At 35.3% G+C, this 13,903-nt stretch overlaps 2 protein-coding genes across 2 annotated transcripts; both read left to right on the top strand.

Annotated features, from left to right (window-relative positions):
* The first annotated feature begins 741 nt into the window (after positions 1-741).
* Positions 742-2,816, top strand: LOC108999198 (RING-H2 finger protein ATL46-like). Its single transcript, XM_018976011.2, has 2 exons — positions 742-2,219; positions 2,744-2,816. Exons 1-2 carry the CDS (start codon positions 1,140-1,142, stop codon positions 2,756-2,758), a joined length of 1,095 nt encoding a protein of 364 aa, XP_018831556.1. The 5' UTR covers positions 742-1,139; the 3' UTR covers positions 2,759-2,816.
* Positions 2,817-5,475: 2,659 nt separating this feature from the next.
* Positions 5,476-12,975, top strand: LOC108999241 (RNA-dependent RNA polymerase 2). Its single transcript, XM_018976097.1, has 4 exons — positions 5,476-6,125; positions 9,106-11,003; positions 11,861-12,011; positions 12,111-12,975. The coding sequence occupies exons 1-4, from the start codon at positions 5,607-5,609 to the stop codon at positions 12,873-12,875; spliced, it is 3,333 nt and encodes a 1,110-aa protein (XP_018831642.1). The 5' UTR covers positions 5,476-5,606; the 3' UTR covers positions 12,876-12,975.
* The last annotated feature ends 928 nt before the right edge of the window (positions 12,976-13,903 follow it).

The following is a 13,903-nucleotide window of genomic DNA, read 5'->3' as shown; positions in this document are numbered from 1 at the left end:
TCATTTTTGCCAAATTGAAATAACAAAATGGACATAAATATATATATATATATATATTTAAAAATAATAAAAAAAGTTATATAATTATATATTATTTTTTAAATTTAATATATTAAACTATTCCCCACCTAAAAGGACTATTTATAACTTTAATTTCAAACAGTCTATCCAATATCTTTCTATTCGACAAATAAAAATAATAATGCTACATATAATCGTAAAATGGGTAAACGTCGTGCCGTCGTTTTGAAAAAAATGAAATTTATTATTAAAAAATTAATTTTTTTTTATGTGAATTTTATATTTATTCACGTTTTTCAAAGTGATTGTGCAATACTTATGCACTCACGACGATAACTATTATTTTTTTAAAAACAATGTATGAAACTTTTATGTAATATTTCTTTCTCAAAATTTTAGGGAATATCCTTTGCATCCTTATCAAGAAAAAGAAAGTGTTTTGATTTGAACATAAAATATGAGGGGAGGGAAAAAGAGAGCAGAAAATAAGGAAAAATCTAGTTTTGGGCATGCCTTTTTTTTTTTTTTTCAAAGCTAGTTTAGGGCATGCTTGTTATAATCACTATGGCCTCTTAGCTCTGTTCCCCACTCTCCATTGCAATTTGCCACTGTCTCCCTCACCCACCTTGTCCCTTCCATCGTTTTAGGATATAATCATATAAAGCTAACTATTAAAACAAAAATTCTTTGCTCTTGGGATTTCTGTGACGCATACAGAACTCAAAACAAAGAAAATCCCATCTTCACCAACCAGAGAGACTGCAGTTCTATTAATGGTTTCATAAGTAGTATGCAACCTTCATGAACGGCCTCCTCGCTTCTCCGAAAAACCATCTTCTTCTTTTCTTCTGTTTAATATTGAAAATCTATTCACTGAGCTTTCATTTAACAGCAGGAAAATCCCTATCGAAAAGCATTCATTTCCCTTCATGCCCATGGTTGTCGACAGCATAGCACAATTCTAGCCAGATAATATTTTCTAGCTTGCACACCCATTTTTCTCCTGTGACCCAATGCAAGAAAGAATGTCCCTTGCAGAATTTGTCAAAGATTCAATTGCCTAAGCTCGAGAAACTGACTGGAAAAAAATCTGGTTGTGGGCATTCCCATCTCTCAAAATGTTTAGACTTCCATACGAAACCAAGGAAAAAGAAGGTATTTTGGTATACCCACCTCCGCAATCATCTCTCCCTTCATCATTCTCTGCTTCTTATCATAGCGGTAACTATGAGGAAGAAGCGACCCCCACCTCATCTCTTAGCAGAATCAGTCCATTACTCCTTTTGCTTATAGTAATTCTGGCAGTAATTTTCTTTATTTACGGCCTTCTCCATTTACTTGTAAGATTTTTCATGAAAAGGCCATCTTCTTCAGCTATTTATCAATCAAATAGATTCCCAGACACGTCCGGTTCTTTTACTTTCCAAAGGCAGCTTCAACAGCTCTTCCGCTTACACGAGTCAGGTCTAGACCAAGCTTTCATAGATGCTCTACCTGTGTTCTACTACAAAGATATAATGGGTTTGAAGGAGCCATTTGATTGTGCCGTTTGTCTCTGTGAGTTTTCTGAACAGGACAAGCTGAGGTTGCTTCCTACGTGTAGTCATGCTTTCCACATTGAATGTATAGACACATGGCTTCTGTCAAACTCAACATGTCCTCTCTGTAGAAGGACACTTTTGGGGCCAGGTAATCATATAGAGATTCCAGTATTTAACTTTGATGTTTCCAGGGAGCTATCAAATAGGTTTCTTGGTGATGGAGAGAGTGGGTTTTCTACTAGTCAGAAGCCAATCATTGAGGAAACTGTTGGTGAAAGGAGGGTCTTTTCTGTGAGACTTGGGAAGTTCAGAAGCTTTAATGATGGAGTAGAAAGAGGAGAGACAAGCAGTTGTAATTTGGATGCTAGAAGGTGCTATTCAATGGGAACATCACAGTATGTGGTTGATGATTCAAATCTGCAAGTGGCATTTTCTGATGGTGGTGGTGGTGGTGGTGATGGAGATGGCAATGTGAGGCTTGTCAAAGAGAGAGGGTACCTTTCAAATTTTTCAGTTAATGGGGATGTGGAGGGGAAGAAAATCAGTGGCCGGACTAGGGGTGAGAGCTTCTCCATATCTAAGATCTGGCTCTGGTCAAAGCACAGCAGATTCCCAAGTTCTTCAAACAATCCTATGGATTTGTCGCCTTCTCTCAATGTAAGTGTCCCAAATAATAATGAAATTCGTGTTGTTTCTTGACAAATCAGTCTGTACACATAACAGCTGGTTATCGTGTTCTGCTTTTTTCTTATTTCTAGTTGTTGCTGCTGATGCATACACCTCTTGTTTCAAAATCTTCTCATCTATTGCTTGATGTTTCAAGCACAATTTCCACTTGGTTTGCATGCCTCATGTGCAGCAAAACTTCAAGACTATTGGAGAAGCTGTCTATTGTAATTTTTATTGAGGGGGACAAGTAGAAAAAAAAAAAGAGAGCTTGAATTGTAAATTTCATAAAAAGATTGAGCATCCTTGTTTAAAATTTCAGAACTAACATCTCATCTTTTGAAAACTAGAATCTCTTTGCGTTGGCTCACAAAACTATGATTTCTTTCCTCCACTCTGCTGTAGTCTTATCTTATTAGGCATAGCTCGGTGAAAGAAAATCCCAAGAATCAGATTAGTTTAGCTGATATCAATTGTAAATTGTTCCTATATTAAGCTAATCTTTTTCCTTCCAGGATGTCATCACTTAAGGAAGTCTGTGGAAAACACTAAACAGGCTTGATTACTGTCCATCACCCACAACTTGAGATGCATTGCAAATAAATTTTTCAAAGAATTGCTATATAGAAGCCGGGTGCGTAAACACTTCACTTATTGTGCAAAAAAAAAATCAAAAGAAATGATATTTATAGTCATAGAGTGTGCAAGTCCCGTACACTCTTTTTGAAAAAACTGTTTAAATCTGAGAACTACATTAAAAAGTTATTTTTTTAATGATCGACTATTTTTTTTCAAAAAGAATGCACAAAACTTGTATATTATAAGACTGTATCTAATATTACTCAATTACCATCGATACTAGTTTTTCTATGTTAGTTAATGTAGAATGCCTTTCACATCATCAGCAGCATGTTGAGTTGTGAATAAGCATACTTCTTATCTTCTTGCTTAGATATGAATATAATGTACCAAGAAGGTTTTTTTTTTTTTTTTTTTAAGAAAAAAAAAAGAAATAATTGTGGGTAGACATAAGCCTCACACCTTGTACACTTACTTAAAAATATATCATTTTACATTTTTATTCATGTGATGAAAATTATTCCAGACATGTTTATAAGTAAAATAGGATAAAAAAATAAGAAAAATTCTAAACATAAGACTCACATTCTGCACACCACTTAAAAATACGTAATTTTATCATCATATTTTACGAAATATGAAATATAAAATATGAGAATAAAAAAGTAAAATCACATATTTTTAAATGGTATACAGAGTGTGGAGTTTTTATGTAGTATTACTCAAACGTTAAAATAATATATTTTAAAATAGGTGTGCAGGATGTAAGGCTTACGAATATCACGGCTCGGTACGGTTCAATAATACAAGAATGGCAGTCTCATTTTAGTATCAGTGCGTTTAAAGTGGATGTTTAAAATGAAATGAATCAAAGAATGCATGATTTACGGAGCTTTTCGATCTTGCTTTTAAGGCTTGGAGTTCATTCTCTAATTGTTTTTTTTCAGTCATAAAAGCTCTTTCCTTTCACCTAAAGTAGTCGTTTTAGTAAGTATTTGATATAGAAGTGGGAGATCGTGAAAGTGGTAAGGAGCGTTTTGGTAATGGGTCTCTCCCTCTCTGTTATCTTGTACCTCGTGACTTTAATTCATATAGAATATACAGAGGAGAGAGAGAGAGAGAGAGAAGAGAGAGATGATGGCCCAAGAAGTTTGTCCAAGTTGAAGGAAGGAATGCATTATTATCATTATCATCATGATTGTGAGAATAATCAGTGAGAGGAGAGCAAACCTTTGTTAGAATGTCAGTATTTCAATGATTTACAGAGAAGTTTGATCTTTTTTTTGTAATGAAAATGGCTGTCATAAGAGAATTGAGTTGACTTCGAAATCTCAAAGGTTATTCCTTGAAGAAGATCCTTGGCATTAGACTTCCTTTTACCACTTTTTGGAGCATATTCTTCCGCTTTCTTCTACTTTAGATGAAGTCAAAGTTTTTATGTCGGCTGAATTAGAATTCTAACGCTGAGTTATTAACACTAAACTCAAATGACAGAAAAAAATTTTTGCCCATCGAGCATATTTTAGAGATTATAATACGTACGTCAAAAAGAACATTCTCAAACGGAGGCTTATATCTAATTTTGATACTCATAACAAAAGTTTCGGTCAAAATATTACTATATAATATATACTAATTCCAATTAATATAATTTGATTTAAAAAATAAATTTTAAAACTTAAATTTTACAAATCAAATATTATCATTTACAAAGACTCTAAAAAAATAAAGGCATAAAGGGAAAGATCTCATGCACGCCAGCTAGCGTGCTTCTCATTATTGTTACCCTAAGCTCCTTGCACGGTTCGTTTTCTTTGTCTATCCATTGTTTACATCTTTTTTTAAAAGTGTTAATTTGTGCATCAGCCGGAAGCCTGCCTCAGTACACTTAATATATTGAGTGAAAAAAAAAATAAAAATAAAAATAAAAAAAATAATGTGAGGTGTGTTGCAGCTTCCGGTTGATACCCAGCAAACCTCTATATAAATACAGGCGTGGTAGAATGCCACAACGTGTATAGTATCTCCGCACTTATGATCGTAAGAGCACTCTAATGATTTATGTGTCATATTTTTTAAAATATATTATTTAATTTAATTTTTTTTTTATATATTAATTTTTATAATATATCATACATCAATTTATTTATTTATTATTTACATTATTTAAATGTTATATTATTTAATAGTTTGTTGAGAAAAATAAAGTATAAAGAGAGAAATTATTGTAGGAGACAAAATACATGAAAAGAAAAAATAAAAATAAAATATTTTTATATTTATATACACTTCCCGCTACATATAGTTAAATACTATAGCAAAATGAAAAATAGATTTAAAAATATATTATGTTTTGAACTACTATTCTTCAAATTTTACATAAAATTGGATTTTACAACCCATTGAAAGTGCTAAGCAGCAGAATTGCATCATTTAAATAATATAAATAATGTATTTTATACATCCACTTAACTTGAGAATTACATTTTAATTAAGAAAAATAATAATTTTCGATTTTTTTATTTCAATAATAACAAAAAGAAAAATATTTGCATCTGCCTCACACCGGCACACACTCAATCTATTGAGTGTAAAAAAAAAATAATAATAATGTGAAGTGTGCCGGTACGGGGCTGATGCATAGCATTTCCCATCACAAAATGAATTGTCTCTGAAGAAGGTGTGCTTGTGGGACTCCCAACTTCTTCTGATTACAGTCTCTGAGGACAAAACTTTTGCTCAATCTCTCTGCTCCGGATCTCTCCTTTGATTCTATCTCTCTCTCGCTGTGGAATAACAATGGGTGTGGCGGAGAGACCCACAGTTCGGGTCTCAAACATCCCTCAAAACGTGACGGCCCACGACCTCCTTCACTTCCTCGAGTCCACTCTCGGCCCCGACTCTGTCTTCGCCGTCGATATATTCACTGAGCGTAAGAACTGGAAATCCCGGGGCTTCGGCCGCGTCCAGTTCACCACCCTCGAGGTCAAGTCCAAGGCTCAGTCACTTGCGCTAACCTTCAACTCCCACACCCTCAGGTTCTCAGAGACGTTCGACGACATCGTTGTCCGCCCCGTGCAACCCAAGCATCGCCTCGAGAACTGCGTTCTGCACGTGGGTTTCATGGTGAAAGAGGATCGCATGAGTGTTCTAGAGTCGTGGGAGGGCGTGAGGGTTTGGGTCATGCCTGAGAGGGGGCGGGTGGAGTTCTGGTTGTGGCAGGGTGGGGAGTGTTATAAAATGGAGGTTTTGCTTCCGGAGGTTTTAGAGGCAGTTGGGTGTGGTTTTGAAGGAGATGTCAATGCACTTCTTTTGAAGGTATACCTTTTTTCTATTTTTGCGATTGTTGTTATTTTGTTGTTTGGGATGTGTTTCGTTTTTTCATGAGGGAAGCGACTTGTGCTTCATTTTGTTAATGGAAATTCCCTTCTTAATTTCCGTCATCATAGTTCAGGAAATAAAACAAGCTTTGATTGTTATTTTCTCTGTTGGATTTGTTTAACGGGTAAAAAAGAATTGATCTAACAGGAAAGATGACGTTTGTAAAAGGAAGCAACTATTTTAGGATTTTTCATTTTGAGTTGTCTCCATTGGTGGATTTTTCTGTGTTTTTTACTTCTATACTACAGTTAGGTGTGCAATTGTGGAGGAATGAGGGTTTAATGACCAAGAGGCGCTACAAGCACTTCTCCTTTTATTTCTATATAATTTTTCTTTTTAGCTCGTTCCTTTACAAAAATCTTGTCTGTTCTTGTCAGATTGATACTCAAATGACTCCTTAAGATTGTGGCTTTGTTTTAGATAACCTAGTATCATAATTGTTATTGGGTTGGGTTGTTGGCATTCCTTCTTGGCTTTCTGATACCGTGTATGTGATTCGATTAAATGTTGACCAAATTTGGAATCTCGCAGTTACCTCCAAAAGGTTGTGCCACAATTTGGCACCGAGTGAACTATAAGATGAATTCATATAAACAGACCTTATCCCTCTGCCCTTTTGCTCTGAAACATATAACAGATCAAGGTTGGTTAGAATGGACTTGATGACATATTATCTAACTCGTTTTGGCCCTATATAGATAGAAGGTGAACCTAATTGAAACAATTGATGTTAATGCCATCAAAATGTGTAGCTTTTGATTATCTGACAATAGAAGTTAGACTTGAAGTTACCTATCAAAAAAAGTTAGACTTGAACTTCTATTTATTCCTTTTTAATATAGGGGTTTGTCGAACTTTTTTATTATTATTTTTCTAGATAAGAATTTATTCATTACTTCTATTCTATTTTTTTTTTTTTTAATTTCATCACTTCTATTCTATTACCTGCAAGAAAAAGTGATAACCTATTTTGAAGCCTCTCTATTTTTTTTTTATAAGTAACTTATCAAAAACAAAAAAAATTATTTTTTGATAAGTAAGAGAGAAATTTTATCGATACAAATGAAATAGGCATAGCCCATGTACTCAAGAATGAAGCCTCTCTATTTAACTTGATAGCCCCCACGAGTTAGATTCAATAGTGAGTTCAACTTGAATAATTAGTTGATGAGGATTCAAAGACAGCTATACCGAATTCTCTATTTATATTCAAAATAAAGCATGCTTCATTATGTAGAAGAGCATGAATCTCCTGAAATTCTAACATCGCATTATTACCAAGGGGCAAACCCCCAATCTTTTCCTGACTTTCAGTGAGAATATGAAAGTCTCCTCCCCATAAACCATGAGATCGCTATAGTTTTTCACTCACCCCAGAAAAAGGGAAATTAATGACTCTGCAATTCAAATTCATACAGGTAAAGGATAGCATAGTAAGAGTAAATCTCAGTTTAGATCATCTGTGAAGTGTGGTTCGAATGTTTTTCTGGCGAGTAATTGAAGAGTTTTTTGAAAAACACAAAAGAAATAGCCCAAGTTAGGACGTATGCAAGACAAACACCTAAGTAGAAAATAAAAATATACAAGGAAATCATGAAAACTCAGCCTATGAAATTCTGTAGCAGCTGCACAAAGAAACAATTGAAATAGAAAACTTATGCTCCCTTAAAATTTCTTCCATTTGTTTCTCTCTATATACACCATACCAGACAAGATAGGAGTCATCGTACACATTGCTACATTTTATGAGTTGCCTTATAACTCTCTCCAATTTGCAAATAGGTCTACTATTATCCTTTGAATAATTTTTACCTGCATGTCATCACTCGAACCAGATTTTCCACCTCTGTGCTCTTGTTGCCGGTGTTAAAAAAGACTGGCAGATTATCAGCCATTTTGGAGGAGCAGCAGATTGAACAGTTTCCAATCTTCATCTATCTGGTTTTTCATCCATTTTAGGTTCTTTCAATTTTATAACAACATCTCTGACATGTATGGACCTGGAATGACCGCGTAGACCAACCCTAGTGGTGTGGTCTGTTCTAATGACAACATTCTCATTTTTATCATCACTGCTCATATTGGCAGGGACAATTTTTTTACAAGTAATATTCGCAGGGAAAATTACCATGTTGCTATTCCATTGTAACATTAATTCCTATTTTCATATGCTGGAATGATGAATGTTGTAGATTTTTTTAACAAATAGAGTAAATTTGGATCACATCACAACTTGAAAGAAAACAAGTGAAATGTACAACAATAAAAGCTTTCACATAGAAATGTGAGTGGCTGGAGATCATTTTATAGGGGTTTCTCATCCCTATTATGAAATAGCAAGGATTGGGCTATCAACTTACTCCAAGGACAGGAAGGGCCGTAATAACAAAATTAGACAGAGCACTTGATGAGCTTAGAGCACTAAAAAGCATTTTCAAGAGAAGGCTACAAGGGTCTCAAGAAAAGAAGGCATTTTATTGTTTTATTTGAGTGTCACTAGTTGCATTGGAAGTGATGGGGCTTAAGCTGGAATTGTTCCTTAAGAGAAGCTAGTGTTGAGACAAACCTTTTTTTTTTTTTATGGGTGAATTAAAGTTTTTATTGAATCAAATAGAAAATAAAGTTTTATTGAGACAAATCTAAGGAGATATACCTTCTCACTCAACCCGAATTGATATTTCTTCGACACACAGCACTGAGTTTTGTTTTGTATTAATCCTTCTAATGCCATTTGCTTGAGTTGTAAAAATGGAATGTGAAGGTTTTAGCATACAACACTTAGATGAAAGTACCAATTTCCAATTATTTTAACCCTCTTTTGATGTTGATTTAATTGTTGAATGGTTTCTAGATTTAGAGTGCTATTTCTATGTTTAATCATAATCTTAAGTCGATATGTGCTAATCTTTTTTCCCAGCTCAAACACGGGCCGAAGATCTATAAAAGAATTTCTGGACCCAATATATTTTCAAAATTTAGTGCTGACCGTTACCATATATGCAAGGAAGATTTTGACTATCTTTGGGTTCGCACAATAGACTTTTCTGTTACGAAGTCAATTGGACAATCGACTTCATTTTATTGGGAAATTGAAGGATTATCCGCTTCGGATATTTTTAAATGTTTCCCACGCTATAGAGAAGATATGAAAGATCTGATTTTAGAGGATGGGGAGGAATTCCGTTCTACATCTACAATTGTTCCTCTTGTGAAGTGCGAATTGAGCTGTAACTTAGCATATGAAATCCTTTTCCAACTCAACTCCCTTGTCCATACCCAAAAAATCTGTCTTGCTGGAGCAGGTGCTGATCTGATTGAGATACTTAGCAGATTAAACGTTGAAACTGCTCTCATGATTCTTCAGAAGTTGCACAAGCTGAATTTCACTTGTTACGAGCCTGTATCATTTGTAAAAATGCAATTGCATGTCCTAGGAAGAAACTGTAAAAGGGTTCCCCCATCTTCCTACAAAAGTTTAGATCCTAATGTGATGAGTTGTCATAGAGCTCTAGTTACCCCATCAAAGATTTATTGCTTGGGTCCTGAGCTTGAAAGTTCTAATTATGTCGTGAAGAATTTTGCACCATATGCTTCAGACTTTATGAGAGTGAGTTTTGTTGAAGAGGATTGGGGTAAGCTTCCAGCAAATGCCATCTCCACAAGTATCGAGCGAGGTATTTTTGCCAAACCTTTTAGAACGGGAATATATCATAGGATATTGTCTGTTCTTCGTGACGGGATTGTGATTGGGCCCAAAAGATTTGAGTTTTTGGCTTTTTCAGCTAGTCAACTCCGATCAAATTCTGTTTGGATGTTTGCTTCTAATGAAAAAGTAAAAGCAGAAGATATCAGAGAATGGATGGGGTGCTTCAACAAGATTCGCAGTGTGTCTAAATGTGCAGCAAGGATGGGTCAGTTGTTCAGTTCCTCTTTCCAAACTCTGGTTGTCCCCATACAAGATGTAGAGATTATTCCTGATGTTGAAGTAACCTCTGATGGTATTGACTACTGCTTCTCAGATGGCATTGGAAAAATTTCTCTGTCTTTCGCTGGCCAAGTTGCTCAGAAGTGTGGATTGAATCAAACCCCTTCAGCATTTCAAATTCGATATGGTGGATATAAAGGTGTTGTGGCTGTTGACCGAGATTCCTATATGAAGCTATCTCTGCGTGGTAGTATGCTTAAATTTGAATCAAAAACTAGGATGCTTAATGTCACTAAATGGAGTGAGTCCATGCCTTGCTATCTGAATAGGGAAATTATTTCCCTCTTGTCTACCTTGGGAGTGGAGGACCAAGTATTTGAGAAACTGCAAGAGGAACAATTGTGTCTGCTGGGAAAAATGCTATCAAATAGAGAGGCAGCTTTAAATGTCTTACAGAGCTTGAATGGCTCAGATTCTAGAAACATTCTGGTAAAAATGCTGCTACAGGGTTATGAGCCAAATCAGGAACCTTATCTCTCAATGATGCTTCAAGCGCACTATGAGAACCTCTTGTCTGATTTGAAAAGTAGATGTCGAATATTTGTTCCAAAGGGCCGGATCCTGGTTGGTTGCCTTGATGAAACTGGTATTTTAAACTATGGCCAAGTATATGTCCGTGTTACCATGACAAAAGCTGAACTGCAATCTTGGGATCAGAGTTTCTTCCGGAAGGTGGATGACGCAACATGTGTAATTGTAGGTAGTGTGGTTGTAACAAAAAATCCTTGTCTTCACCCAGGAGACATCAGAGTCCTTGAGGCCATCTATGAAGTGGATTTAGAGGAGAGAGGTCTGGTGGATTGCCTTGTCTTCCCTCAGAAAGGAGAACGGTAAAAATCTCATCTCTAGACTTGCTTATTTTTGTTTACATTGTTGGATTGGAACTAGCAAATATGTCTTCACCAGATATGGAACGTGATGTGCAATTGAGATTTTTTTTTTTTTTTTTTTTGTATTTATTTTTGGAGTCAGCAATTATGTCTTGACCAGATATAGTATGTGAGAGCAACTGTGTGAACCATTGTGCTGCTCTCCAAACCTTTCCCCATAGTGATTTGATGATGACATGAAAATACTCTTGTTCATTTTACCGTGTTAGTACACAATCTTTAACTACTTGGCTTATAGTTCCGGCTTAAAAACTGTTCTTGGGGCACATCTGCATCTTGTGACTTCTTGAGACAGAATTTAAACTATGGGTGTGTTATTATTGACTCAGATTTTTTCAAGGAAATCTTTGTTTCCCTTTTGAATTTCTCCACTGGTTGTAATTGGTATCCAAATTCCAAACCAAATTGTTTGTTGAAAGGCCTTGCTGGGTTGAGCTTATTCTTTCTTTGTCCTCAATGATGTGTTTGCACCTGATGTCATCAGTCATTGCAACAACTACGTTGCATCTGACGCCTTTTAACAGCAGCAGTTTACCTGGTAACTGCTGGTAACCTGGTCAGCAGCTTACTCATGAAGCCTTTCCAAAAAAAGCAAATTTTTTGTGTTGTTTCTAATCATCTACCTGCACTTAACATCTTATTCTATTTAGTCTCCTACCTGCACTAGACATACCATTTCCCACAATGGTTTGAGCTATGTGGTATTGGAGCAATGCATAATAGAGCTAGAAGAGATGGTCAATTCTTTTAGCTTTTTTAAACAGATACCAAGTATGGCTAATAATTTGTGTTTGCAGACCACATCCAAATGAATGCTCTGGTGGAGATCTTGACGGAGATCAATTTTTCATTAGCTGGGACAAAGATCTCATCCCATCTCAAATTGAGCCTCCCATGGACTACACTGGGCGAAGACCCCGTGTAATGGATCATGATGTGACCTTAGAGGTAGATTTTCTAGGCTATGTTATAACCTATGGAGGTAAAATTGAACTTTCAACATATTTTCTTCATTATTTCTAAATTTCTTCTGGTAAAAAAATGCAGGAAATTCAAAAATTTTTTGTCGATTACATGATCAATGATACTTTGGGTGCCATCTCTACTGCACATTTAGTTCTCGCTGACCGTGAGCCAGATAAAGCCCGAAGTAAAAAATGTCTAGAGTTGGCAAACCTTCACTCGATAGCTGTTGACTTTGCAAAGACTGGTGCACCAGCTGAAATGCCAAGGGTTTTAAAACCAAAGGAATTCCCAGATTTCATGGAGAGGATTGAAAAACCCATGTATACCTCCAATGGAGTATTGGGGAAACTGTATCATGCCATTCTTGGCTCAGCAACGCGTGAAAGGTCAAACTTGGTCTCGGAGAAGATTGGTCAAGTAATTTATGATCATAACCTTGAAGTAGATGGTTTCGAGGCCTTTCTTGAAATTGCAGAAAGTCATAAGGAGCAGTATATAGAGAAACTGAGTACCTTAATGAAGTACTACGGAGCTGAGAATGAAGATGAGATCCTAACGGGTAATCTGCGGAACCGTGAAGCATATTTGCAGCGTGATAACAGGAAATATGGTGATATGAAGGATCGGATTTTGCACTCAGTAAAAAGATTACAGAATGAAGCCAAAGAATGGGTTGAAAGTAGCTGCAAAAATCATGAACATCAGCAGCTGGCCTCTGCATGGTATCACGTGAGTTTTCACCCAAGTTATTCCCGGGAAGGCTTTAATTGCCTTAGCTTTCCGTGGATCTTAGGTGACATTTTGCTGAACATAAAATCTGTAAATAGCAGAAAAGTTGATGGATAAAACATGTATTCATATTCTGGATTTTATCAGGAAGAACCCCATCATATTTGTACCTGTTTTCCAAAATATTCAGTGATTGGGAAAGTTTTCTGTACCTGAAGCCATTGATTCGGTTGCATCGGAGTAGTGAGGTATTCTGAAATATTTTGGGAATAATAGTAAAAAAGTAATGATAAAATATTAAATAGTAGTGAAAAATAATAATAAAATAATAAATAATAGCGAGATATTTTCAAAATATACTTCTATACCCAAAATAGGCCGACTTGCAAGAATTATCTCATGCATCTATGTTTTATGTCAGTATATATTATGCAAGATAGAAAAATACTGTTCGTCATCTTTTTAATCATCTTCAGATTGAAACGATTCCCAGATAATAAATAGTTTTTTAATCATGTTGGGACAAGGCAATTGAGCTGGTGGGTACTAGGTAAGATGTCTGAACAAGGTCCCAACAGAACAGATCCTTTGATTAGGTGGCAAATATAATAATCAGGCACAAGAAAAAAAAAAAAAAAAAGAGAGATAATCGTAAAGATGATGTGTTTGTTCTGTTTGCGTTCACTGACATATACATCACTTGAAAATTACATTGCTTGAAACTGAAAGCACCATTTGGAAGCATCCAAAACATCCACATCCATCCAAGTCACGGTAACCCAATTCCTTATGTTATCAACAATAATAAGCAAACTCTAATTATTGTTTGAGATAAGTCTATTATTAAAAAATTAATTTTTTTATGTGAATTTTATGTTTTATTCACTTTTATTAAAACGATTACGCGATAGTTACACAATTCATAATTATAAATATCTTTTCTCTCAAACAAGTAATAATAATAATAATAGTAATAGTAATAGTAATAATAATAATGTCATGAGACATTAGACACTTGTCCCTACATCTTTATCACCAAACAAGGAATCCAAGAATGATTCTTTTTTAAAATGCTGAACTCCGTCAACTTACAGCCTGAGATTTTTTTTTTATTTTTGGGTCTCGATAATTACAAAGTTGGAACC

The sequence above is a fragment of the Juglans regia genome, chromosome 2 (assembly GCF_001411555.2).
Source record: "Juglans regia cultivar Chandler chromosome 2, Walnut 2.0, whole genome shotgun sequence".
NCBI lineage: Eukaryota > Viridiplantae > Streptophyta > Magnoliopsida > Fagales > Juglandaceae > Juglans > Juglans regia.
Note: the sequence above shows the minus strand (reverse complement) of the source record. Positions and strands in the feature narration are given on the sequence as shown.